General features: G+C 51.0%; 1 protein-coding gene across 4 annotated transcripts in view; it reads left to right on the top strand.

The window, feature by feature from the left end:
• Nucleotides 1-24,875, top strand: part of KCNAB1 (potassium voltage-gated channel subfamily A regulatory beta subunit 1) — a 72,203-nt gene that overhangs the window by 27,330 nt on the left and 19,998 nt on the right. For all 4 annotated transcript variants that reach the window (XM_069792909.1, XM_069792910.1, XM_069792912.1 and 1 more), the window contains exons 2-3: nucleotides 18,442-18,485; nucleotides 24,703-24,740. In XM_069792909.1, the coding sequence (XP_069649010.1) occupies nucleotides 18,442-18,485; nucleotides 24,703-24,740 (82 nt within the window). The remainder of the gene's footprint in view (nucleotides 1-18,441; nucleotides 18,486-24,702; nucleotides 24,741-24,875) is intronic.

The raw sequence follows: 24,875 nt of genomic DNA, 5'->3' as shown, positions 1-24,875 counted from the left end.
ATGCTACGGCACAAAGAATTCCTCATCCCACTTTTCTGCCTAAATAAATATCCGCTGGCAAACATAATTAAGGTATATAACAAGTATAAAACTCCCAATCCTATGGTTAACTCAAACCTTTCCAGTGTTGTGGGCTGGCAGGTCCCAGCCCGGAGGGGAGCGATGCTCTGGAGCTCCTTCCCTCCCTGGATCACCTGGCGGGGGAGAAGAGCAAACCTGCTCCTGGAAAACGTCCCGCAGCCGTTCCTCCTCCTTGGAGAAGTTCCCAGCGCAGCTGCTGAGAGCTTGCAGAGGAGGCGGAACTGCTGCCTGGGGGGCACGGAGCCCTGCAAAGCCCCAGAGCCGTGTCTGAGACATGTGATTACCATCAGGAAAATGACTTTTGCCTCTGTGATCACCGGCGGTTTCTTCCACTCCTTTGAATATACCCTGAGTGACCCGTGGGCTAGAAGCAAAAATTGCAGTGCTTTAATATAAGTGCAAATTTCTTATGTAGAAGCGTGGTATTAGTAACGCTAGAATTGCATTGTAAAAGCACGTTTTGTATGCAGATCCCGTGCACCGTCCCTGGCTGTACAGGCAGTGTAAGTGTGGGCTTACAGGAGTCAAAAGCAAACTTCCAACCTGGCAGGTTTGGAAAAGCACATGGGTCAGTTTGGGCTGCAAAATTAGTTTGGAAACAGAAGATAAAGCTCTTGTGCTTTTTAAAAGGTGTAAGTGAAAGCAGGTATTTCTCTGCAGTATTTCAGGACTTCTGTCTTCTTTTTCCGTGCATCATACTACAAGCATTAACCATAATAACTACGTCATATATTTAGGAATCGAGGGTTTATTTAAGTCTTGCTGCAATTACAAGCAGTTTTAAGCACTCATGTGCAAATGACACAATTATTTTGATATAAAATTACATATTATTTCAGTAGCTCTCCACGTCAGGTTGATTTTTATGGCTCATCATCTGATCTTCATTTCATTGTGTAAGTTAAGACTAATCCAGTGAACAGAATGGATTTACACTGAATTCACAATGCTTTTTCCCCCAGGACAGTAGCTTATAATGGCTACGAAGAAGGCAGGAATAACTCAAAGAAGGAGAAAAAGGAACCAGTTGAGTAAACAAAAACTGTGCTGATTTGTGCTGCTTTCAGATTCCTACTGGCTCTCCAGCAGTTTGTAGCTGCTAAGTAAGGCTGTGGGTTCAGCGCGGTCTGGATTTTTCTCGTCTCATTACATTGATGCAAAAGCCGTGTTTAACATTGCAATGTTAAAACCAACAGTTTGCTGTGCAAACTCTAAAAATATGGTAGTGCATGGAGTTTGTCAAAGGTATACTCACTCCCCGGCTTTCCTGTCTTCAGTAAATGAAGACTTTGCAGATGGCTGGGCTGAGTGTAAGCACTGAAAATGTATCTCCTCTTCCAGGTTGCAGATAGCGAAAAGTCGTCTTTTTTTTTTCTTTTTTTTGGAAGTAGACTACAAGGGTGGTGCCAGCCTGGCTGAGCAGAGGCCAGTGTGGCTGCTGCCCGTCTCTCCGCGCGTGGCTTTGCGGCCGGAGGAGCGATGCCCAGTGCTGCGGTGGCCGCAGGCTCTGCCCTGCTCCCCCCGCTGCAGCGAAGGGATTTCTTCTGCTCGGGGTTTCTCCTTCTCCCCCCTCTTTCCCCCAGAGACCCAACCAGGCCAAGAACCTCCTATACCAACTTTAGTTAAGTGAAAAATGGATTTTTCCAAGGGTTCTAATATTCTTTGTAAAAACGTTCCTTGTTTATCAGGGACTTCGGAAACATCTGTTCACCAGCTGAATTATATATCCTCCAGTGAGGTCTAACTCAGGGAGAAACACGCAACCGGCCGGAGCAGTGCTGGCTCGTGCGTTAGCGCAGAGGGGCGACTGTTACACAGCGGACGGGTGTCAGCATTTGACATCATCTCTGCCCAGCTATGTCGTGATAGTTCCCACTTCCCCAGCAAGCCTGACATGCAAACTGTTCCTCATCCCCCAGTGCGGTGTCCTGGACCCCGCGGAGCAAGGTCTGGGGATGCTGGATTGCCTGTCTGTGTCCCACTGGGGACAGGAACGCTGTCCTTCGGTGCTGGTAGCACTGGGAGGTACTGGGGGGGCACAGCAACAAGCCAGCGCTTGGTGTGCCATCGATTCCCACCCCCCATTTTAATCCCAAGAGAGAGCGATGAGCTAAGGAGAACAAGATTGAATTCAAGGACAAACGGTGTTTTAAAGAGCATGCTTTTCATGTCGGGTTGGTTAAGCAGAAGCAAAATGATGGTATTTTAAGGAAGCTTTTAAATAATGCAACCGTATCCCGGTGACGAGCTGCACAGCCTCTCGGAGCTCGCCAGCGGCCGAGCCGTGCAGGGCAGGGGAGCAGCCTGTCCCCGTCACCGGTGGGTGGCTGTCACAGCACTGCTGCTCCCCGTGCCACCCGCGCCGGGGGTCCACTCTGCCGGGACGGTGCTGGCTGGTGGCTGTCGTCCCCCCCCCCGGCACGAGGCAGCGTGGGGCATCTCCCCGGCTCGCAGCGGTGGACCGACCGACCGGCTGCTAAAACACCCTGCTCTGCTCTGCTCGTCCCCAACCATTCCCCGCAGCGTGATATCTTCCATTTAAAATCTGCATGACAACGTTAATCTAATGCTTAAATGGATGGAAGAAAGGATGTAATGCAGAAACACTGCTAATTTAATTACTTGTGAAGTGCACAGTTTAAGATATTTAAAATGTATTATTTTAGCATGGCTGCTTTGGTAAAATCCAATTTGAATTTTGAGCACGCTTATTTTTATTTTAGGCTAACATTATAAACTGCCATCTGTAGAACGCGTTTGTTAAGGAATTAATTCTCAGTAAGGAAAAGAAAACGCTCTGCGTGAGACACGGTGTGAGCCCAGAGGTTAAAGCTGGGGTGACGATATCCCTGCTACAAGTCAGCAGACATCTCCCCTTCGCCTGGGGTTCAGCGTGTGCTGAGCGCTGTGATGGGAGAGGGACGGCTCCACGGAGCTGTTTCCACAGCTCCTGCTCCAGCAAAACCTCCGTGCACCTCAGTAGCTGGAAAATAGCCAACAAACCAAGGTCTGGTGGCACATGGTGGGGGGTAGATACCCGATGTAAAGTCGGTGGATGGATCTTCCTAATGCAAAGAGGGATTTGGCTACCGTGTCCCTTATCCCAGCCCCGTTCTTCGGGGTGGTCCAGGCGATGCTTCCCATCACTCTGCACGAGTGAGAGCAGTGTTTGGCGGGACCCTCTGGAGGGGTTTGAAGGTGTTCGCTCCTGAATAAACCCATTTTAGAAGTCGACCCGAAGCTGCTCTCCACCCGTGTCCTCCGCTGTTGTGCTCGCTGGACACCCCTCCGGAGGCGGCAGAGAGGATGAAGGAAAACAGCAGCCCCCGTGAGAGCGTGGCGGCCCTGGGCGTGTGGGAGGGATCGCAGCTTTTTGGGGCAGGCTGTGCCTTGTCTGCCGTGTGCCGGGGTCTCTCCGGGTGGCTGGTGGGACGCCCAGCACTGCTGTCCCGCAGCGATGCCCTCCCACTGCCCCCCAGCCAGTCGCTGCCACAGCAGCATCCCCTGCGGGAGACGCAGCATCATCCCTTTGGCAAACCGAGGCTCACTCCTTGTGGTATCTGAATGTATTAGAAATGTTTCTCAAAATATTTTTGTAGTGCTATAAAACCTCCTGGCAGGCAGCTGGGAGCAGCGCCTGGTGTCCGAGATGCCGTGGCCGGGTGCTCGGTCAGGGCTCTGCAGGCACCGCGCTGAAGAGTTTTGGGAGCTGTTTTCCGTCAAAGCTCTGCTCGGAGAACAAACAGAAATAATCAATGGGACACAGGGCTTGAGGAGCAGGAGAAGCAGTAAGCTTATTGAAAAATAAGGTGCCGAAGGTCCTGGAGGCCCTTTGTACGTGGCAGCCCAACGAGGTCCTGGTGCCTTGCCGCCAGCAGCCCCCAAAGAGGAAAGCTGGTGCGTGTTCGATGCCTGGTTTTTGCTTATAGCGTGCAAGAGCGGTGTGAGAGTCTGTTGCAGGGCCTGCCAGCGGCTTCAGTTCGGCTGGATGCAACGCATCTGGAGAACCTCAGATTCAATAAATGAGATGGCCTCCTTGCACAGAAAGGGCGCGGGAGAGACGAGAGCTGGGCTGAGGCTGTTAGGATTGCCTGCGCGTACACCCAGCCGGCACGCTGCTCGGGAAGGGGTCGCGTAAGTCATCATAAAAGATGTGCCCTGTATGCAAGCAAGCTGCTAGAGAAATATTTTGGGTATGAAGTTATAAAACTTTTATGGCATACCTGTATTTTCCTGTTGGCATTATATTTGCCAGAAAAACTGGCTGGTCACAGCTTCAGGTGCACAGGCTGCGAAACTGTGCTGCAAGCGATTTCTGAAGTACTTAAAATCTGTCAAAAATGTCCTTTCTCTCTGAAAGGGTAAAAGTCCCGCACAGTAATTAAAACAAAAAATCCAGTTATTTTTCACAGTGGTCTCCCTGCCTCAGCCTGCTTATTTTTAGAATAGTTCATGCAAATAGCTTTTACCTAAATATTTATGCAAGAGTAAATTGCCCCTCCAAAATGAAAGGCTCCCCTTCCCAGGCTGACCCCACTGCAGATGCTCCCGGCTGCAGATGGGGCAGACCTGCCTATGGCTGTGCTGAGCACCCAGCATTTGTCCAGGGCTGCTCAGATTCCTTCCCCTTTGTTAGTCTTGTGATTTTGTCAGAATTGGCCTCTCCTGCCTGTGGAGAAAACATGTGTTTTTCAGTTTCAGGTTATTCAATCACTTCAGCTTAATGACTAATACTTTCCAAGGTGGGTCAAGGGATGGGGAAGGAAAAACCAGTGACGGGCTTTTAAATTTTTTATTTTGCCTCTTTCAGTCTGAAGTAGTATTGAAATGAGAGAAAATGGCATCTATTATTTACAACCCTATGGGACGTGTTGACTAGTGACAGTGTGGTCAGCACCCTATGCACGTGAATGGTTTGCTTACTAATTTCCTACACGTATAAAGTGGAATCGATGTGGTCAGTGTAACAGGGTTAGACACGTGTTCCAGGTTTGCCGGGTCTTTGTCCAGCCCTCTGAGATCTGTAGCGCCCCGGGGTTGGGTACCGCTGAAGGGTGATGGGGAAGCTGTGGATTAGCCCGTGCACAGGTGGGATGGAGAGCTCCCCGGTCCTCTCTTATTTCTGGAAATAACTTGATTCGTTCAAAACCTTTAGGAACTGCAAGGTTTTTTAATTTTTTTTTTACAAGGATGCACTTTAAAAGCATCCCCGCAGAATGACAAATACTTTTTCCTTCCCTCTCTTTCACCCTTGAGTCCAACAGCTGCCAAAACACAGTGGGGGCAGGAGAGCCGTGGGCTGCGCACGGTTCCAGGATGCGGTTGCTGGAATCAGGGCTCCCCCGGCGAATTTATTCCCCTGGGAACACCAGAACCAGTGCTGCCCCAGCTCCGGCATCCCCACCCAGCGCTCCCCGCTGGGGCAGATCTGGGAATAGAGATGCCGTCGCAGCAAACTCTCCCCAACCTTTTCTGTCCCGGCTGCGGGCTAGAGACCACCTGGGCGGTTCTTGTCCGGTGGATCCGCTCTGGTGCCAGCACCCAGCCGCCCGGCAGAGCGGCTTTTGGCCGGGCTCGCCGGGAGCGAGGGAGTGGGCAAGAGCATCGCATGCGGGAGCCTCATTCATGGCACGGATCCCATGCGGGGAGGCTGAGCACGCCGGCACGTCTGCCAGAGCCACGCGCGGCAGCCCCTGCGCTTGGCTGCAGCCCATCTATTTTGCCTTATCTACATTTTAATGCGTCATCTGCAACTTTTCTGAGGATGCAGCCAAAAAAAAATAAAAAAAAAAAAATTCTGGGGAATTTCAGCTGAAGCGACCACCTACGCACCCGGTGGCCCTACGAGTACGGGAGATGAGTTGGAAAGCGTGAAGGCAGCCAAGAAACGGGGGCCAGATGCCATTTAGGCACCCGCTTGTCCCCTCACGCCGTCCGCGCCTGGGCTGGCTGCCCCTCCTGCCGCCGAGCCGGGGTCGCCATCGCCCAGGACCCTCCTCCTGGCTTCGCTGCTGTTGTTTTTCAGCCGATCGATACTACCCTGTTTTGCCTCTACAGCTATTCCACTCGTAGCTGGTTTTTTTCCTATTTTGCATCATTAAACTAATACTTAACATCAGTGCTGCAGCGGTGGGGACAGTCACCAGCTGCCCCAAACCCCGTTTTACTGCGGGGGGGACCACAGGGCAGGGTGGTCTTTCCACTTGAATTAAGGTGAAAAAAGTTCCCTTTAGAAATGGGGAATACTTCTGAGGGACAAGCAGGAAGGTAGTTTATATTAGAATAAGGAAAGATACTCGGAAGGACTTTGGTTAAAAATCACCATTCTTGCTTTCCAAGGACTAAGGTTTTAAAGCCCATCTTGTAATAAACCATTTTCTAGGTGAAATGTGATGTTGACCTGACAGGCGGTTGAAAACATCAACAGAAAGCAGCAAAAGTGGCTGGTGAGGCGTTGTGCCGATTTTTGTAGCATTACCCAAAATGAAGCGGGGTGCAGTGATTTGCATCTGCCCGTAACCAAAGCTTGCCCAGGACGTGCAGGTGTTCCAGTGGCACACAGACCTCCCTCACTTCGTTATCTCTGCACACGTAAACGGGTTTAAAATACATAAAACAGTGGAAAGCTGCGATTCTGCATCACTGCAATTACCGCTAATACGGGCGGTAATTTAGTGGAACTGCTGTGCGTGTTGTGAAGTGTTTTGTTCTCAAAATGGGAGACAGAAACCAGTATTTTTCTCTCTTCCCACCCACATCACTTAGAGACAACCTCCTGCCATCGGAGCTTGCTAGAGGGGCAGCTCCTGATTGTCTAAAATCTGCAGGTCTTTTTGAGCTGATGAAGTGAAAGGAAATCCAACTTTAAAAGCAGGAAACCACCCAAGTTAATTAAAGAGGAGAATTAACACCTCCATATTGCCTCACCCTCGGTTCACATCAAGACTAAGCCGCGCTGGGGGCTGTTGCAGCCCAGTGAATCATGACAAATAACATTTACATGGCTCTGAGATGTTAGGAAGAGCTGAGCGTCTTCCCCTGGGGAGGCAGGGAGCTCGGGAGCCTGAGCAGATGCTGACAGGTCACTCCAGAAACTTGTGAGGAGATGCGGAGTCGGCATCTTTTCCCAGAGCAGAATATACGGAGCGTCTTTGCTCAGCCCGAGCTGTGACGTATCCACGCTGCTCTCCGGTTTGGCGTCGCCAGGCTAAGGAGATGTCCCCGCGGGTGTCTTGGGAGAAGTTCAGAGGAGCAAAAGCCCTGAAGATGTGGTCGGTGCTGGAGGCGTAGGTCTTACCAACGTCACGGCTCCGGGAGAAATGCCACCCCAAACTTGGACAGTTTTGCACCAGGAAGGCTCGGGAAAGGCTCGGTGGTGGTGGAGAGGAGAGCTCGACCGTGCAGGAGGGGGGTGACCCCTCTCCTGCCCCATCCTGCTGGTTTGCACAGGGCTCCCCGTGTCCTGGGGACCCCACAGCCGTTGTCCCACCCCACCTCACTGGGTGCAAGCGGGGAAATTCGGGGAGCCGCAGCTGCCCCTTGTTGCCCATTTTAATGCAGGGGATGGGGTCTGGGTCTGCGATCACCACCAGCTCCCTTGGCTCAGGGGGTGCAGGGCGGCTCTCTCTGGCATTTGAGGGGGGAGGTAATAAGGAGGGTTCGTTAACATGGGAAGCAGCCGATCCGGGGAGGGTTTTGTACAATATGAAGCAAGCAGAAGCATTAAGGACAAGCACGGCTCCGAAGCCTGGGATTACACTTTGTTGTTCCCCGCTCTGCAGGTCACAGGCGAAGGACGTTGGATGTGCTGCAGCGGGAGAGGGCAATTGGAAAGGGTCTCTACTTTCATCAGGTTTTTGTTATTACTTGAAACAGCCTCTTTTTTTTCAGGGCACAAATTACATATTTTGTTCATTTTCTGTGCAGAACAGAATGGGTCTGGAGCACTAATGGGGATGTTTCTAAGCAACGTTGTTTTCCCACCGCCAGCTTCAGGAACAGTGACTTTTTTTTTTTTTTACATTTTTGTAGCAATAAGCCAAACTATCTGCAGTTTATATGCAGGAAAACCGTGTCACGGTTTCCCCAGTTTTGCTTAATCGGATGGGTGGGGGGCTGTACCACCGCCTTGGGGCTCTCCACGAGGGTGCGTGCAGTCGTGCGAGGGGGCTGCGCCGTGCTTGGGGTACCCCGACCCCTCCTTTCTGTAGCGGAGGTGGAGGACATCCATCAATACACCTGTGTGCAGGTCTCTGCACCTGAAGATGCCGATGCCTTTCCCAATTCCCTCTGCTCCATTCAAAGCCCCTCTCTCCCCTCCCGCCTCCTCCTTCCCCCCACCCCATCTATTGCTCTCTGCATGGGTTTTTTTTGCATGCCGGAATACTTCGAAATGCCTGGGGAGCGCCGGATTTTGCCTCCCCCTCACGCCTCCCTCGCGCCGAGGCTGTCGGCGTGGCCGTGGGCACCGCGGCGTGGGCATCGGGAGCCGGAGGTGCCCCACACCGGGGGGCGAGCGATGCCTCCGCCAACGCGGGACCCCAACCCCCTCTCCCCAGCAGCCCCCGGGGGCTTGTGAAACGGGGTCCTGGGGGGGCACCGGACACCGGGGCAGCTTTGGGAGGATGGACCCGCGCCGAGTCCGTCCCCTCGGTTTTGCATTTTTCGCAGAGGTTGGCTTCTGTGGGCAAAACCACCAACACAGGGCAATTAAACTGGGGTTGGAACAAGCGAAAAGCAACATTAGCTGGTTTTTGTAGAGCTCTTCTAAGCCTGATGATTCTTCTGTGGGTGTGGAGTCGAAAATGTTTTAGTCATTGTATGTGTTATTGCAGAGATTTTATTTCAAACTTATGTTTTTCCTTAGAAAAACCTCTCACTCTCTCATTTCTGATAGATAGATGAAGGATGGATAGACAGACATATAGATGGATATATAGACAGACGGATAGACAGGCAGATAGGACAGTTAGCCTGATCCCATTGTACAGATGAGACTATTGGAAGTAGATAAGCTTAAAGTGGGGTTTGCTCAGCACACCTCAGACTGAAGCAAAGCTGCTCGGCAGCTTCAGCTTCCAAGCAGCCTGACCATCACTTACTGCTTTAAAATCTTAAACTCTTTGGTTTTAGCCTCCACCAAACACCAGGCTGTTTTGGAGATATTTCCAGGCTGGCCAGACACAGAGTTGGGGGGACCCAGAGCTGGTCCAGGCTGGAATCCTGGCTGGGATCAGCTTTAGCTTCGCTAAAGCATGATGCAGCTGGTAAGCTCAGCCTGGTGAAGTCGGACACCGGGTGAAGTTTACCCCATACGTGGAGGCAGATGGATTTGGATTGAACAGGAGGCACATCCCCTTCTGCAAACCGACAGGGACCCGGTGGGGTTATGGAGGCCAATACAGGTTCAGATACCTGATGGCGCGGCATCCCTGCCCGGCACCGGGAAGGGAAGATTTGGGCTGATTTGGGTGTGTGTTAATGGAAGTGACCAAACCCAAACTCTCCCCCCTCCAAGCAACGAAGGGCAGCAGCAAAACAAATCTCCCACCTGGACAACCGGGATGTATTTTCTTATAATTGCTTTGTCCCTTAAGGATAGGAGAAACCACTTGTAGGTTAATGAGCTGATTAAGCAGCACAGGTGGCTCAGACCATAAATCCCTGCTGGTGGGTGCTGGCTCAGCTGGCTGTGTCCCCATACAGGGGGCTTGTGGTGGGGCTCAAGCTGCTGCTCCTCCTTTTCCAGCTGTGTGCGTGATGGGGAGCATCTGGTCCCCTGGTGATGCTGTGTGTGCTGGAAGATTAATGGTGAAGGTTGTTTTAAAGGGAATTACTCTTCCCTGCTGCTCGGTGAAGTGCAAGGGGAAATGGGTTTGCTCCATGCAAACCAGGGCTGGGTGCTGGGGTAGGTGGTCTCTCCTGTTGGGGTGCCTGGGGAGCTGGGTCTCTGTGGTTTCGGTCCCCTATTGCTGGATGTGGCTTCAGGGGGATCACTGCCAGGGGTGATGGGGTGCTCGGTGCTGCCTTCAGTGCTGCAGCATTTGCCGCCATTGATGGGCTTTCTTACTGACTGCCCTACACTAAAATTAATTAAAAGTGAATAATTACAATCACCTTCTGCCCTGTGCCACAGGAGACAAATACCACTCCTGCCATATGGCACGGGCTGCTTTGTAGACACGTTTTCTCCCCTGTCTTCTCCCCCTTTTCTTTTAATTATAGAGACTGTCAGCTCTGAAAATTCCCCAGACCCAACCGGGTGCCGGCAGACCCGGCCACGGCTCTCGGCAATGTTTCGCTGCTGGGGACGGGAGCCCTGCCGGTGGTGTGGGAGGATGTGGGTGTCTGTGCGTGGGTTTGGGGTGCCCCTTCTACCCCAATGCCTGGGGGAACTACCTGGCACCCATGCAAATATGGGGCTTCAAACGCAGGAGATGAGTTAGGCACTTAATTAAAGCCCCCTCCTGCAGCCGGCTGGGTGCGTGGAGCCCAGTTTGGGGGAGACCGAGGTGCGTGGCTGTGGAATGGGGACCATCCCCTCTGCCGAAACCCAGGCACCTTGCTGGAAGGGTGCGAGGTCTGGGGGTGTCGCAAGGGGTGCACGGCTGTGCTGGTATGCGTTGTCTTAGCAGTGCCTAGTCATAAAAACATCACTGTGGTGGGTTTGGTTTTTTTTTTTTTTACCAAATCCTCTCTCTGGATACCTTCTGCCAGAGCCAAACCTCGTCAGTCCCGCCACTCTCTGGCTTTCCTCTCGTTTCTCGTGGCTCCCAAGGATGCCTGTGCCCAGTCCCCCTGGGAGCTCTCTCTCTGCTCCAGACTCATCCCACCCTCTCCCTGTTCACGTCCCTCCTAAAACTCGCCTCTTCTCTGGCCCTGACAGCGAGAATTTGCTGCAAGGACAGCCGGCTCAGCTTTGCGATGCTGCCCGTAACCCGGCTCAGAAAAGCAGGCAGGAGGGCACGGCGCAGGGCTGCACGGGTCTTGCTGCCTGAGAAATATATATACATAAATGATATATTCCTTTTGGTCTTGTTCAGCTCGGACTGCACTGTCAGCACTTACCCTTCCGAGGCAATAATTCAACTAAAAGTTACCATAAAAGCCATTAGAGGTGGGTGAGGGCAAGAGGCAAATTGAGGACCAAGGAGTTTTTCAGGTCTTTTGCAATCCTCGCTGCTGTACAATGTTAAATGCGGTTTGGGTGGGGGCTAGGCTGGGCACCGCTGGCAAGGACTGTGTGCTTCTCATCTACATGCAATTTTGGTTGAAAAGGTTTTCCTCAGCGTGGTGAGGTGAGCCCTTAATGACCATGGGATTATAATTGGCTACCCCCCACATACCCTGTGAGTTAATTGGGACAGCAGCGTCATAGGGAAAGACAGGGTTTTTTTCAGCAAGAAATGGCTTAGTATTACTTGAAAAGCTGGCTTAAGCAGAGGAGGTCTGGAAGAGGCTTGCAAATAGCTCTTCCAATGAAAAGACTTTCCTAATGGCACAATGGAGTGGAACTGAGGGAATAAAAAGCTTTGGTTAAATACTGCAGAAACTCCCTATATGCAGATTTACATTGATGAAAAATGAATTTTAAAGTAATTTCTAGTGATAGCCATGCATGCCCTGGAGCACTGCTGCTGTATGGGGTGGTTAGGAAGATTGCAGGGTAGCTTGAATAAGGCTCTTAAAAGCAAAACTGGCAAGTAGGGGAAAATTTTTCAGCTGACTTGTAAGTCTTCTTTCTTTGTCATTACAGAAATGATTTCAGACTTGCAGGTAGCCAGCAATGCTCTAGGATGTTATTTCCATCAAATATCCTTCCTGAAAAGGGGTTAAATGAGTTTAGAATTGCTGCACAGTCAAATTATTCTCACTTTTCGTTGCCAAATATTCATCTCGATTTTAAACCTTTGGCTCTTGTCTTTTTAACCAAAATTAGTGTTTCAGACACAATCTAATCTTCCTACACGGCCACATTACAAGGAAAAATCCTCTGGGAATGGATTTCACCCTCCTCCGCTCCTGAGACTCTTGAAAAACTGTAAATTTTTTCCCCTGCCTTTTTACTGTCAGGCTTTATCCCAGATGCCTCTCACTGCTCTCATCACCCCTCTGTATTTCTGCAGAACACGCAAGTCCCCTCTTTTCCCTTTGTGTCACTTTTTGACTTCCTGATGCTGAACCAAAGAGCTCTTGAAGTTAAAAGTTGCCACCTTGGCCTTTCTCGTGCATGTCAAGTCCTGGTTCCTCAGACACATAACAAGCTCTTCTTACCCATCTTTCAAATCTGATACATCTCTTTCTCTAACGTTTTCCTTGGTTTTGCCTGTAACTTTGCTCACAGCAAAGTGGGTAACAAGCAAAATGCTTTTTTTTCCCCCCGGCTTTGGGGAACTGAAGGCTTTTTCAGCCCTGAGCATGTACGCAGGGCTGGATCCAGCCTGCGCTCACAGTGGCTGGTCTCCGCATCCCTGCATGGACTGGTGTCAGCCTGTGACCACCCGTCTCATTTAGCTGCTTGTAATTAACTTGGGCTTATTCAGCATCACAGCAGGTCCAGAACCAAAGTATCTTTTCTGAGTAGAATTTCTTCCATGTTTAAAAACTAAGCTTTGTGGTGGGGTTTTGGTTGTGTCACAGGGACCCCATAACTACTGCCCAGGCAGAGGCTCTGCTCTTCGCTGTGGGCTGGGAAGAGGCACAAGCAGTTGAGCAAAGAGTTTTCTATGTCTCCGTGTGGCTGAAATAACCCTTCGCCTGGGGACCTGATGCCCGCTCAGCTGCGGTGCTGCCTGCCACACCTCCAGGCAAAAAACCCAAGCTCATCCCTGGCAAAATCCCTACAACACTGGGGACTGTGGCTCTGAGCCCGAGGATGATGAAGGCGGATGAGGAAGGAGCATGGACCGATGTGGCGCATGCGCAGCTCTCTCCACTAGCAAGAGAAAACGAGAACTTGATTTTCTTGGTGAAGACCTGCTAAATGGCAAAAGGATTGGTAATGGGCCCCGTGGCTGTGCTGCCTGTTTGGGTCTCGCTGCTCAAGTCGCTCCTTTCCAGAGGGAAGGTGCCATTCCCTGCCGGCTGCGGGCTCCCGGCCCCGGCGGGTGCTGGCCGAATGCCTCCTTCCCAGCCTTTTTCCCGCCGGGACCATTAGCACATGCCGTCCCGTTGTTTGTGTTGCGTTGGCTGGCGTTTAGCAGCAGCCGATGGTCTACGCGGATGCTGCCGCGGATGCCGGCGTCTCGGAGCGGCCAAACGCCGCCAAGAACCGGCGCATCCTTGGGAGACGGATGTGCCCTCTGCTTGGAAAAAGCCTAGTCAAGGGAAATGTCGTCCCTCCCCGCGCGCTGTTTTGGTACCTCGGTGTATTTTTAACAACATCCCTGAGTCGCAAGCTGTGTTTTCAATGAATCAGGCGTTCATCTCCTGCGCTCGTTAACCCAGCGCAATCTGGCGAAGCCGCCGGTGCTGCGGGGATGGTTGCGTTGGCTCCAACTCCCGGCTGCGCAGGGAAAATGTCACCTTTGGTTTACACTAGGAAAGAATTGCTATGTTAAACCAGCGTGCAAGATGGGCTCTCGGGGGCTTTGCGTCCTCGCGTCTTTTGCCGTCCCCTGTTTGGTCCCTGGCACTGGGACGGGGCAAAGATGCCACGGTATGCTCGCCTGCTCCCCGGAGAAGGAAACGGGAAAGATTTAAAGTTAAAATACATCTTAGAGTTACAAACAGCAGAAACAGTGTGGTGTGTCCCTTCGCAAAGTCAGTTAGCACCCTATGGTTTTTGATGTGTTGAGTGTGGCTATAAATGTCCTTTATTAAAGGATTCGGTGACCCGGGTGCTTTCAGTGAGGTTTGTGTGGCTCCTGCCCGATGTCCCCACCACAAAACCGCATCCTTCGTGCAGTGGAGGCTGTCCCCGCTCCCATGCACCTTTCCCCTTCCCATCCCCTCGGGAGGCTTCTCCAGTGCCCGGGCTCACCTGCCTTTGGCTCTGCTCTGCCATAGCCGGGGCTTGGGCAGCACTTTGGCACAGGGGTGTTTGGCTTCAGGCTTTGGTTTTAAAAGAATTCAGGGCGAGGTGTCGTATAGCTTCAGGTCTTGGTCGTGGTGCAAGTTTGGGATAAAGAAAACAAAGCTGCTTTTGGGTAAAACTCTTGGTGCTTCTCTGCGCGCGGTGGGGTTGGGCAGTGATTTGTGGGGAGCGGTGCAATTGCTCCGGTTCTGCAAAGTGCAAGGGAAGCTGAATGTCAGCGAGAGGAGAAGCGAGATAGCTGTGCTAATGAAAAAAAAAAAAGTATGTGTAAGAGAGCTCATTTTTAATCAGCTGCTTCTAGGTTAGGCAAAGCAATCCTGAGAGACCTGAGGCTCCTGCAACATCCTTTTAAAAGGCTACTTCATCGCTCAGCAGCGCTGCCTTCCAATTTGAAAAGAACTTTTTTTTTTTTTCCCCTCCTGAAAGAGTGATTAAACAGCATCTGCATAAACCCCCAGGAGCGGTGGTGGTGCCAGGTATCTGGGAGGCAGACTAGGCTGCCTGACAAGGTCAGGGCTCGGAGATGGAACGGCACGCTCAGGACTTTGTTTAGTGGCAGCGAACAGCAGTGCTGGTGCTGGCTGCCACGCAAGTGGGATGTCGGGTACCACCGCTGCGGATGCCGGCGGCTGTCCGGGGGGGGACCCCCATCTCCTCCCCGCCTGGCAGTAGCAAGTGCCGAATACAGACAGACAACTGGGACCGTAACGCCGACGCACTGATCGACAACTGCTAACAAAACCACGCGTGAAGGCACCGTCTTCCCCTTTCCTCCTGGAGCCAAGCGCTGCTGGTGGGACGTGGGTTTTCCCAGCCACCCTGTCCCGTGCGGCGAACCCCTGGGTGCGTGCAGAGACCCTCGCTGGATCCAGCCTGAGCGGGGCGGCGGGTGCGATGCCCTTGGGTTGTGGGGGCAACGGCCTCCGTACAGCACTGGCCGGGTGCTTCAGCATCCCCCAGGGAAAGCATGCGAGAGTCAGCGATAGCCGAGTGCCAATTCATGCAATTATTTTGTACAAAAAGACCATTTCTGGCCTTGAAAACGTTGCTGAGAGCTTCCGCTACCAGCCCAGAAAAACCCAAGCTGTCCATCACTGCTCAGGAGGGCAACGGCAGAAACTCCCCCCGCTTTCCCAGCTGATCTCCCCCATCCCGTGCCATCCCTCCGGAGCCCTGCACGTGGGAAGCTTCCCTCTGGAAGTGAACTGCAGCCATTCAGCAGTGTTCTGCCCCGGTACCTGTGGGCACGGGTGCTCCCGCGGCTTTGCCCGGGGAAGGATGCTCAGCCTGTGCACGGCCAGAGCAGCCAATGCTGACTGTGCGTCTCCGGACTTCATCGCATTTGGGATTTGCTTGCCTTGCCATCCCAGTCGCCATCCCAGCAGCCGTCCTTGGCGGTTTGCATGGGCTGCTGCCGGTTCAGGTCTGGGGACTGAGCTGGTTAATTATCTCAGATTTGGGAATCGGAGCAAGGGAAGCACAAAGGGCTTTTACTGTCTGGTTACTTAGAAACCGGCCATTGATTGTACTTGGCAATTTTGCAGCTTCTGGGCATGTGTGTCCATATATATATGTGTGTAATATATCTACACATGCACCTAGAAGTTGCAAAACAGATGTAAATGTATACACATATATATTTTTGCTTGGTGGTTTTGGTGTTTTTTTTGTTGTTGTTTTGTTTTTTAGGGGGGTAGAAGAGAACTAGGTCTCAAGAACTGTTGCTCTTTCAGACAAATTACTGCGGTGCTGTAGGACCAGTAATCAAATCAGTGGCTGTGTGCTTTTAAGCAGCACGAGGTCCACACTAGGAGGTGAGCCATCCTGAGCCGGCCAGGTTTTTAGCTGGTTTTGTGACTCGGTGCGTCGGTGTGGCCGCTATGCTTTCAGGCTGCCCGCCCGTTAATTAGAGCATGCAGTTGAATGAAGTGCTCGCAGGCAAACGGAGGGCTGGAAGCCACGGGAGTAGCTGGGCGCTGTGACCTGGCGATGCTCTCCAGGCTGGACCGCGGGTCCAGGTGACCTCCTCCCGAGCAGCTTCTGGGCTCGTTTTGCAAGACGGATCTTGCGCTGCAAAGGCTTGGCCTTTTTACCGTCGGCTCTTGACTATAGACATAAAATTTTCCAAGTGCCTAGGTCACATGTACGCTAAGTAAATGGCAAAGACAGCTTTGGAAATTCAAACACAATATTTCTGTCCGGATTCATTAGCGGACCAGACTCTGCAAAGAGCTGGTTATCACTTTCCGGAGCAAAGCCTGGTCCCCGTGTGTGTGTGCTTTACTTCCCAGGTCCTCGGCGTGCAGAGGGACGAGCCCTCACGTGGTTTTGGGACCCGCGGGGAAGGAGGACAGGACAGCCAGGCAGTACCTGGGCTGAGACCCTGCGGCAGACCCCGCTGCTGGGGGAGTGGTGTACCCTGTAAATGCATGCAAACACCACAGGGTTTCACTCACACTCTGTGTTGATATGTATATACGTATGCATTTGTATATGCATATATATAAAGGGTATGTATATGTATATAAAGGGTATATGTGTGTATATATATTTATATCTATGTAGGGAGAGGGGTACAGCTCCGTGGCCAAGCTGTGCCCTCGCAGCCGTGTGCCTGCGCAAAGACAGAGCCGTGATTTGAAAGGCAAAGAACAGCTCGGTGAGAAATAGGACTTAAAAAAGCTCTTCTACAAAATAAGCGTAAACTGTTTGGAAATGCAGGGTAGCACTTGACTTCTCCAAAGAGCAGTATGCAGCGGGTGGGCTGTCTCCAGAAGTAACATGGAAATCCCAATCCCGTCAGCCCGGGCTCCTCTTTCGTGCCAGAAGTGTTGCAGCTCGCTCTGGAGCACTCAGGCAGCTGCTGGAGATTTGCCTTTGAACTTTTTAAGGGTTATGCTTTGTGCTGGTGAGCAGGGGAGGACTGGCATCGTTTGCGCTATTCTGTGCATTGATGGGTTTCGTTATGCAGGGGTCCAGCTGTGCTTTCACTCAAATAATAAAAAAGAAAAAAAAATAGAAAAGGGAAAAAAAAAAATAATCAGGTCAGTGCCTGCCCTGACCGTGCTGTGAGCCTGGGGGGCCTGTGGTCCTGGAAATGCAGTTCCAGCTTTTCAAATAGCTACTTGAGGACAAATTCCTGTCTCTCCCCAGATTTTAAATTCCTTTTGGCAGCGCTAAATTTTGGGTACAGCAGAGGTGTAAGGGGGCCCTGGGAAGGGATGGGAGGGCTGCCTGCTGGAGTCGGGCTGGCTCTCCTGACCTCCTGCTCTCCCACATGGGAAATCATGCCATGTGAGTGAATACCTGAAATGGCCACAAAATCAAGCGTGTAAAAAGAGAAAGAGCTGAAAGATCTGAAAGAGCAGGGCACAACCTGCGCTAGTGTCAGGTGTTTTGTCCAACCCCTTTCACCATGAGTGAGCAGGGCTTTTTTTTTTTTTTTTTTTGCTTTAAATAATTCATCAGGAGCAGCAAAAAGTGCAGTGATTGTTTGCGGCACTCTGCAGTGGAAGGTAGATAGATGGTCCCCAAATTATACCTTAATCTGGCAAAAAAATTGCGCAGATCCAGCTGTAACGTAAAGGTTAAAGCAGGAGGGTATAATTAAAAGGATATTTTGTACTGCAGCGATAGGTTTAAGTTAGGGTAATGTATGGCACATTTCCTGGCCTCAGGGCTAATTATCTTGTCTCCAGCCTGGCTCTGGGAGGTGGGGAGAAGGGTAACAGCTTTATCTCGCTGATGTTGAAAAGCAGCTGGTGTTAGGGATCGAGGCACTGCCTCCCCTCGGGCTGGGAAATCCTGGGGTGTTTTGTTCGGGGGGAATCCACGAGCTTGGGGCTATCAGCAGTAACCGGACCAGGGGTCTGCTGTGATGGATGTCACCATTTAGACAAGTATGAGGGTGAATAAAAAAAAAAAGTGACACTGAATAAGGCGAATACTTTAATGGGTGTTAATACAATGAATGCCAAACAATGATGAAAGCGAAGGGAACGTGAGTGCCTTATTCATGGGACCCCAAATAACATCAGATGTGAGATACATCTGAATGTATCTGGGTTTATTCCCAGCCCCATAAGCGCTCAGAGCTTCTCCCACAGCCTGGTGAGGCAAAGGATGATGGCAGGGCATCCACCCTTCTCCAAACCGGGCAGCTGGCATCCCAGCGGAGGGAGAGTCTGCCCCTTTTTGGAGGAAAACAGATGATTTGGACAAAAGCAGGGACTCGTCTTCTCCAGCTGCTGGTTTTCCGTGGGCTTAAGTTGTGTGCCCCTTGAGGGCTTAACGATATTTTTCTAATTATTTTCTTTTCCTTCTAGGAACCTTGGAAAATCCGGACTGAGAGTCTCGTGCCTCGGGCTGGGTGAGTAAACGCTGCGGCCGCCGCAGTTCCTGCAGCTACCCGTAGCCCTGGGGTAGCGGTAGCTGCTCTGGTATTTCGGTTAAAAAAGTGTGTTCTCAGAGCCCCAGCCTGCGCTCAGTCTTGCAGATGGCTCGTGGCAGAAGCCCTTACGTGTGTTAATAACTGCTGTGTGTATCAGCCGAGGCGCTTGCCCATGATGTGAGGAGATGCTTTTCCACCCTTAGCGCTCGAGTGGAACCGTGCAAGGGTTTACGGCATAAAATCCTTCTAATACGACCCGATCCCCGGGAGGGACAGCCCGCAGAGACCACATCTGGGATGTCTGTGAGTGCCCCCAAGAGCGTTAAGTGTCGGAGCTCCCGTCTTGGGGGATGGCAATCTGCCTGGGCTGTGGGCAGATTTTTATTTTATCCGGTGTGTGTGTACCTTGTTATTTCTGTTCCATACTGATTTGAAAACTAAAGAATATCTTATCAATATTTTACCTTATCAATATTTTATCAAAAAGAGCCTCTATAAGCACTGCGGCACATACGTGCCGGCCCTGCAGGCTGTAGTGCAGTGCTGCTGGCCTTCAGCTGCCGGGTAAGAGCGTGTGCGATGGACTGGACATCTCCTGATGGCTCTACTCATGCGAGTAATTTCTTTGATGGCCGTTGAACCACTCATGTGAAGAATGCTTAAAAGTACATATATACGTATATATATATAAAAGAAAGAAAACCCACCCAAATGCTGTAGAAAGGAGGAGGCTGTTTTTCTCGCTGCGAGCACCGTCCCGTGGGGCAAGGCTGGGGCATCAGGAGCGTGAAGGCTCCGGGGATGCGCAGAGACCCCCCAGGGATGGATGCTCAGCTCTGCCGGGGCCCCTCCAGCCCCGTATTAAAGGGGGTTTCTTTTTGCCCTGGGGGTGAGAGGTGCTGGCACAGGGAGGTGGAGGCACCGGCGCATTTTTAGGAAAGCATTTGGGTGTGCTGGGCTCCCGTGCTGCTGCCTCGGGGCGAGCGGGTGAAGGCAGGAGCGGGCAAGGACCTGGGCTCTGCCTGCATTCGGTGCCTGCTGTGGCTACGGGCATCCCCTTCCAGCTCCCCGTTCCGTCCCCAGCTGGTGCCGGTTGTGTTCACAGGGCAGGTGCCCGAGGGGTTAGCTCATTTTTTCCAACACGCTTTGAGATTTGATTTTAAAATAGAGTGAAATGTGAAAGTCACCCTCTATCACAAGTCACACAAATAAGGCCTATTCTGCCAAGAAGAGCTCTTCTGGTTAAAATAGATCCAGGCTTTGAAAGGAGTTGTCTTCTTATCTGTGCAGAGATTTTATTTATCATCCTTACAGTTTCACCAAGAGCTAATGTTGTGGTGGAGAAAAGCGATGGGAAGGAAGTAGCAGCAGGAAGAAACGTCTTGCAGAGCTTTTCTTTCCTTTCAAGCATGTGGAGCTGCAGCAACATCTAAATATATTGAGCCTTTGTGAGTGCAGCTGCACGGGATAAGTGGGGACTGAGGAGGGGGCGAGGGCAGGGCTGGGGGAGAGCTGCCGGGCATCGGTTTAGAGCCAGACACCAGGCTGTTCCAGCAGCAGTGAGCCCTACAGCCCTTGCCGTGTCTGGAGGCACAGGGGAGAGGAGAAGTGGAAAGCCCGAAATTCAGTTGCCACCTTCTCTTGAACGTCCAGGTATTTCTCCTGCAGCACAGCTCGTCCTCCCCTCCCAGCGCGGGTCCGTCAGGTGTCTGCTTTGAGTGCCGGCTTACATCACTTTTTTAAATAGCTTCTCTTTCGCAGTTCCCAAAGAGATAAATGTGTTTCCTTAAACTCTCTGCAGCATGAAAATCTAATCTAAGGTTTACTAAAGTTTTTGAAGGCTCAGCAATCTTCCTTAAAAGCCTTCCAAAATCTCAGCAAGGTGGGAGTGTGCTTCATCCTGTAGCATGAAAAAGTAAGTGGAGAAAAAAGTGAAGTGGGACAGAAATCAAAGGCAGGCAGCGCTGAGGCAACGCGCACCCTTTAATTACGTCCCGCTTCTCCCAGCTCACACTCTCTAATTAATTCATTTGCTGGGTGCTGCCTGCAGTGCGAGAAGTGTTGAGTGAGGATACGAGGTCAGGCGTGTTAGCGGCATGTTTCACAAGGAAAAACCTTCGGGAAGGGTTGGTGCGATGGTGGCTGAGCATCGCTCCCGGCAGGCTGGGACCGCTCTGCCGCCCTGAGCTCCCGCGGGACCCGGATCCCGCAGCATCCCGGTGGCTCCCAGCCAGGCTGGGATTTCACCTCCTCCTTTGAGCAAGTTAAAGCCAGGTGAGGCTTTAGTTGAGGAATCTTCATAGTCTAACCATGGGCAGGCGCACGGGCTGGCATGAGGTCCTTTCTGTGATGCTGGCTCGGAAACGCAGTTGCGATGCAGGGGGAAAAAAATAAGGTCACGTTTTTCTTGTAGTTAATTCAGAGCAAACTCTGCCTGTGGAGGCAGCCTGTTGATTTTTTGAAAATGTTGAGACAGCCTCCAACAAGGTGATTAGCCCTGACTCCAAGGAAACGAGCAGCAGGATGAAACCAGCCATCCCAAACCCCCAAATCCAGTTCAATGTACAAAAGCGCAGAAGAAACCTTCCCAAACGAGTGGGTCCTGCAGCCACCGGCAGGATACCCTGCACTCGCGAGCGGGTACAAAACCAGACGTTTTGTGAGCAGAAAGGGGTCGGCTGCTGCCATCACCCCTTGGTGCTTCGCTCTGGGGCGAAGCTTTTGCAAACCCAGCCCCAAATGTCAGCTGGCCCAGGACGGCAGCAAAGGGCCCCAGTTTGCACCCAGGCGCTCGCGGCGTGCAGGGCTGAGCATTTGCTGGTTGCTCGAGTGCCAGACCAGACCCACGTGCCAGATCTCCATGTGGCGTCGTGCTCGCCAGCAGCAAGCCAGGGATAAAATTGTACTGGCAGGAGGCAAAGCTTTGGCTTCCAGCCAGGAACGCCTTTTTTTTTTTTTTTTTTTTTTTTCCTCCCTGCAGAGGTGACACATCTGCTGGCAATGACATTATCAAGTGGTGAATTTTGCATCAGCAACTAACCCACTAATAATCACACCTTGCTAGGCTCTGGTGTGTGATGGAAATGGAGCCAAATCCAGTTTTAATACAGAAATTCCTCTGTTGAAGGTGAGGATATCCAGCTGGGAAATTGCTTTCCGATGCAAGGGAACAATGGGCAAGGGACAGGAGAGGGAGGTCTACCTGCCACTGCCACGCTGAGTCGTGGGGGGATGCGTTTCTGAGCAGTGAATTGGGATAGGCAAGAGAAAGAGAGTGACTTGGTAAAGGGAAAAAGTAATGATTTAAAATATCTCTTTCTCTAGTATATTTTTCTTCCAAAATACTCCCGTTGGCTGAGGTTGTGAATCATCCTCAGTCGTTGTTTGAAATGCCAAGTGCACCTTGTGCTTTCTGGAGTGATTTTTTTTTTTTTTTAATTTTTATTTTTATTGGAGTTGAGCAGCGGGCGCCGTGCTGTGCCGCAGCCCCCGCAGCTGCCCCGGCTGCTTTGGGTGCAGGTGCCACCACCCCCCCCCCACCGACTGCCCGGGGGGGTCGTGGCAGGGGGATTCCTGTGCTGCCTTCCCTGCTCCCGGCTCTGGCTGGGACCGTACCAGAGCATCTCGCTTTCCCGAGCGCCTCTGATGCTTTAGAGGTCACCTTGCTGAGCAAAAACTCACCTCCCTGCTTGCTTTTCGCAATTATCAAGGAAAAAAAAAAAACCCAAAACCCACCAAAACCCAAGGATTGCCCACCCACGTGGTCCTGATGATGCTCGCTCTTCAGGGTCCCAGGCCCCTCGCATCCCCCCCGCTGGGGAGACCCAGGGCAGGTGTACCCACTATTGCACATATTTACTACTGACATTTAAAGAGATAAAGTGCTCGTTAGTCTTACGTGAGCCATTGCCAGCTCTTGGGCTGCTCTTCATGTACCCCAACACTGGAGCGTTTTGCCCCTCCGTTACGCTCTGCGGCTCGGTGGGGCACGGTTTGTGTCGTCGGGTCGTAGCCACGTAAATTTGAGAGAGGATGGGCGATCCACAGGGTGTATAAGTAATTCCTTTTCCTCTCACCTGTGCTGGGGACCTGTATGCATACTTAAGGAAAAAAAAAATCACTTTGGGATAAACAGTCTCAACCCATTTTTCAGTAGGAATGCATTTTAATGTATTCCTATAAAAATAACACTTCTGAAGCTTTAACATGGAAATCAGGCTTCATTTGGATTTTTTTTTTCATCTGCATAAAGAAGCTTAATGATAAACTGAAACGTATTTTCCCTTTTTATCTTAATTGTGCAGGACCTGAGCGTTTTACTCCAACAATAAGAGCAAATACCTTTCCTGAGGTCTATAACCAGTCAGGCGTAACAGGGGCAGCTCTGGGCAAGGTGGGTGCTGCTGTCGCCCGATTATTGCCCTCAGAGAGAGCAGAAGTAAATGCAAAATTAGTTAGAAATACATGTGGTCTTTGCTCATTCTTTTTATTTTGGTAGCCTTAGCGGTGTTACGCCTTTCTGATCTGTGAAAACTTGGTTCTGCGGGAGATCAAGAGTTTCAGTTTAAATACACCATAAATACGCGTCTTTAAAAATAACTTTTTTTGTACTCAGAGAAACCTATGTATAAAATAAATTCAGATTGACCTTTTCTGAGAGAAAGAGAGCAAGATCCTCCTAACGGAGCCGACTCTCCTTGTTTTGTTTCTAACCAGGGACTGATCAAAGCAGCTCGAGCGTTCGCAGCAGGCACGCTCCTTGCTTTCTGACTCCTGCTCAAGGTTCATCTTCCACGCTCGCTGTGAGCAATGAGCTAACCAATACATTTTTAATGAAGGTGTGGGAGCGCTTACGTATCTATTGCACCAGGCCCTTTGCAAGTGCCGGCAGGCAGGGAGCATTTAATTTTTTCCCCCTTAGCAGCATCACAGCTCGACCCCTCCCCGGCAGCGCGGTCTCTCCTCCGTCTTGCCCAAATTGCACTGAATTTTCCAGCTCGGGGCCTGAACCCCTCTGCCCTCCTTATGGAGGGACAATATAGGGCAGGATTTTAAATTCCGGAGAGTTTTCGCCTGAGCCACGTGAGCTTTGATCCATCCATTCAATGAGTAACGCGTAGTTTTATACGTAGCTGGCGTGCAGGTCTTGAAAAGCGCGGGGAAAAGTTGTGCCGTAGATCAAAGTGACGTCGTGACAAGCTGGCAGAAGGCACAGGTAATGTCACAGCCGCCTCTCTGGTGTCTCAGCATCGCTTCCCATGGGGGGTTTTGTAAGGTCAGAGAAGTAGGGCAGGAGCGATGTCTGCCAGGGTGAGTACGTGCTGTCTGATCAGTGTCCCATATGGGGCCTGGCGCTTCCCAGGCTCACAGCCCTCTCTTGCTTCCAGTGGCTTAGGAAATATGTATTCCTAATATATATATATATACACACACATATATAGGAAATAATATTCCTATAGCTTAAAGAATATTAAATCCACACGCTGTTTCCACCACAGGATGTTCTTTTTTTTTTTTTTTTCCGAAGCAGTGGTCATAAAGAACTAATGCCCTAAGTTTTTCCTAACAGTAGACCAGGGTCTGCAACTGAGTCTAAACTGCAGCTACTTTTTGAGCCAGCTAGCGAAAGCGCTGCTCATCGGCTATGCTGGCGTCAGACCTTGGCTTTATGGAAAAGGTCCTGGAGAAAAGTCACTTTGGGTTTTAAATACTTCATGTCAATAGAAATACTTTTTTTTTTCTTTTCTTCTTTTCTAATTTTGACTTGTATGGTGCTAAATGCTGAAGCACAAATTTAGGAATAGTTTCATTCCCCAAACGACATGTTTCAGCAGCATCGTAAATTTTTTCCAATTTGTCAAATTGAAGCTTTGGAAAATGAAATCAGTTTTGCAAAGAGCTTCACATTTTGATAAAATTGTGTATTTTGGCAGCACAGCATCCTACCGGCACTTCCCTGAGCAGGTTCACGTGCCAGTCCTGGGTCCGCACTCCTGTCCCTGCTGTCGTCCCCCCCCGGGAGAGGGGTCTCCGGTGCCTGCCCAGCTGCAGGAGCTCTCCCTCGAGGACACAGCAGCCTCTGAGCCAGTTAACCCCATTTTAAACCTGTTTAATCCCAAGGAGCCTGAATTTTGGTAGCGCGAATTTTTTGTTGTCAAAAACCTCTCGTAGTAACAGCTTATTTTGTTCTTTCTAGGGACATGGGTCACTTTCGGAGGTCAAATCTCAGATGAGGTAAGTAATGCTTGGTGTAAGTGTAATGCAATGAAGTAAAAACCAATATGAGATATTTTTAAATGAAACCATGGCTACCGAAATGAGAACCCGTGTCTGTTCGAGGCAATGGCAGAGAATTACGATGCAAAGCAA

Source organism: Haliaeetus albicilla, chromosome 9 (assembly GCF_947461875.1).
Source record: "Haliaeetus albicilla chromosome 9, bHalAlb1.1, whole genome shotgun sequence".
NCBI classification, from domain to species: domain Eukaryota; kingdom Metazoa; phylum Chordata; class Aves; order Accipitriformes; family Accipitridae; genus Haliaeetus; species Haliaeetus albicilla.
Note: the sequence above shows the minus strand (reverse complement) of the source record. Positions and strands in the feature narration are given on the sequence as shown.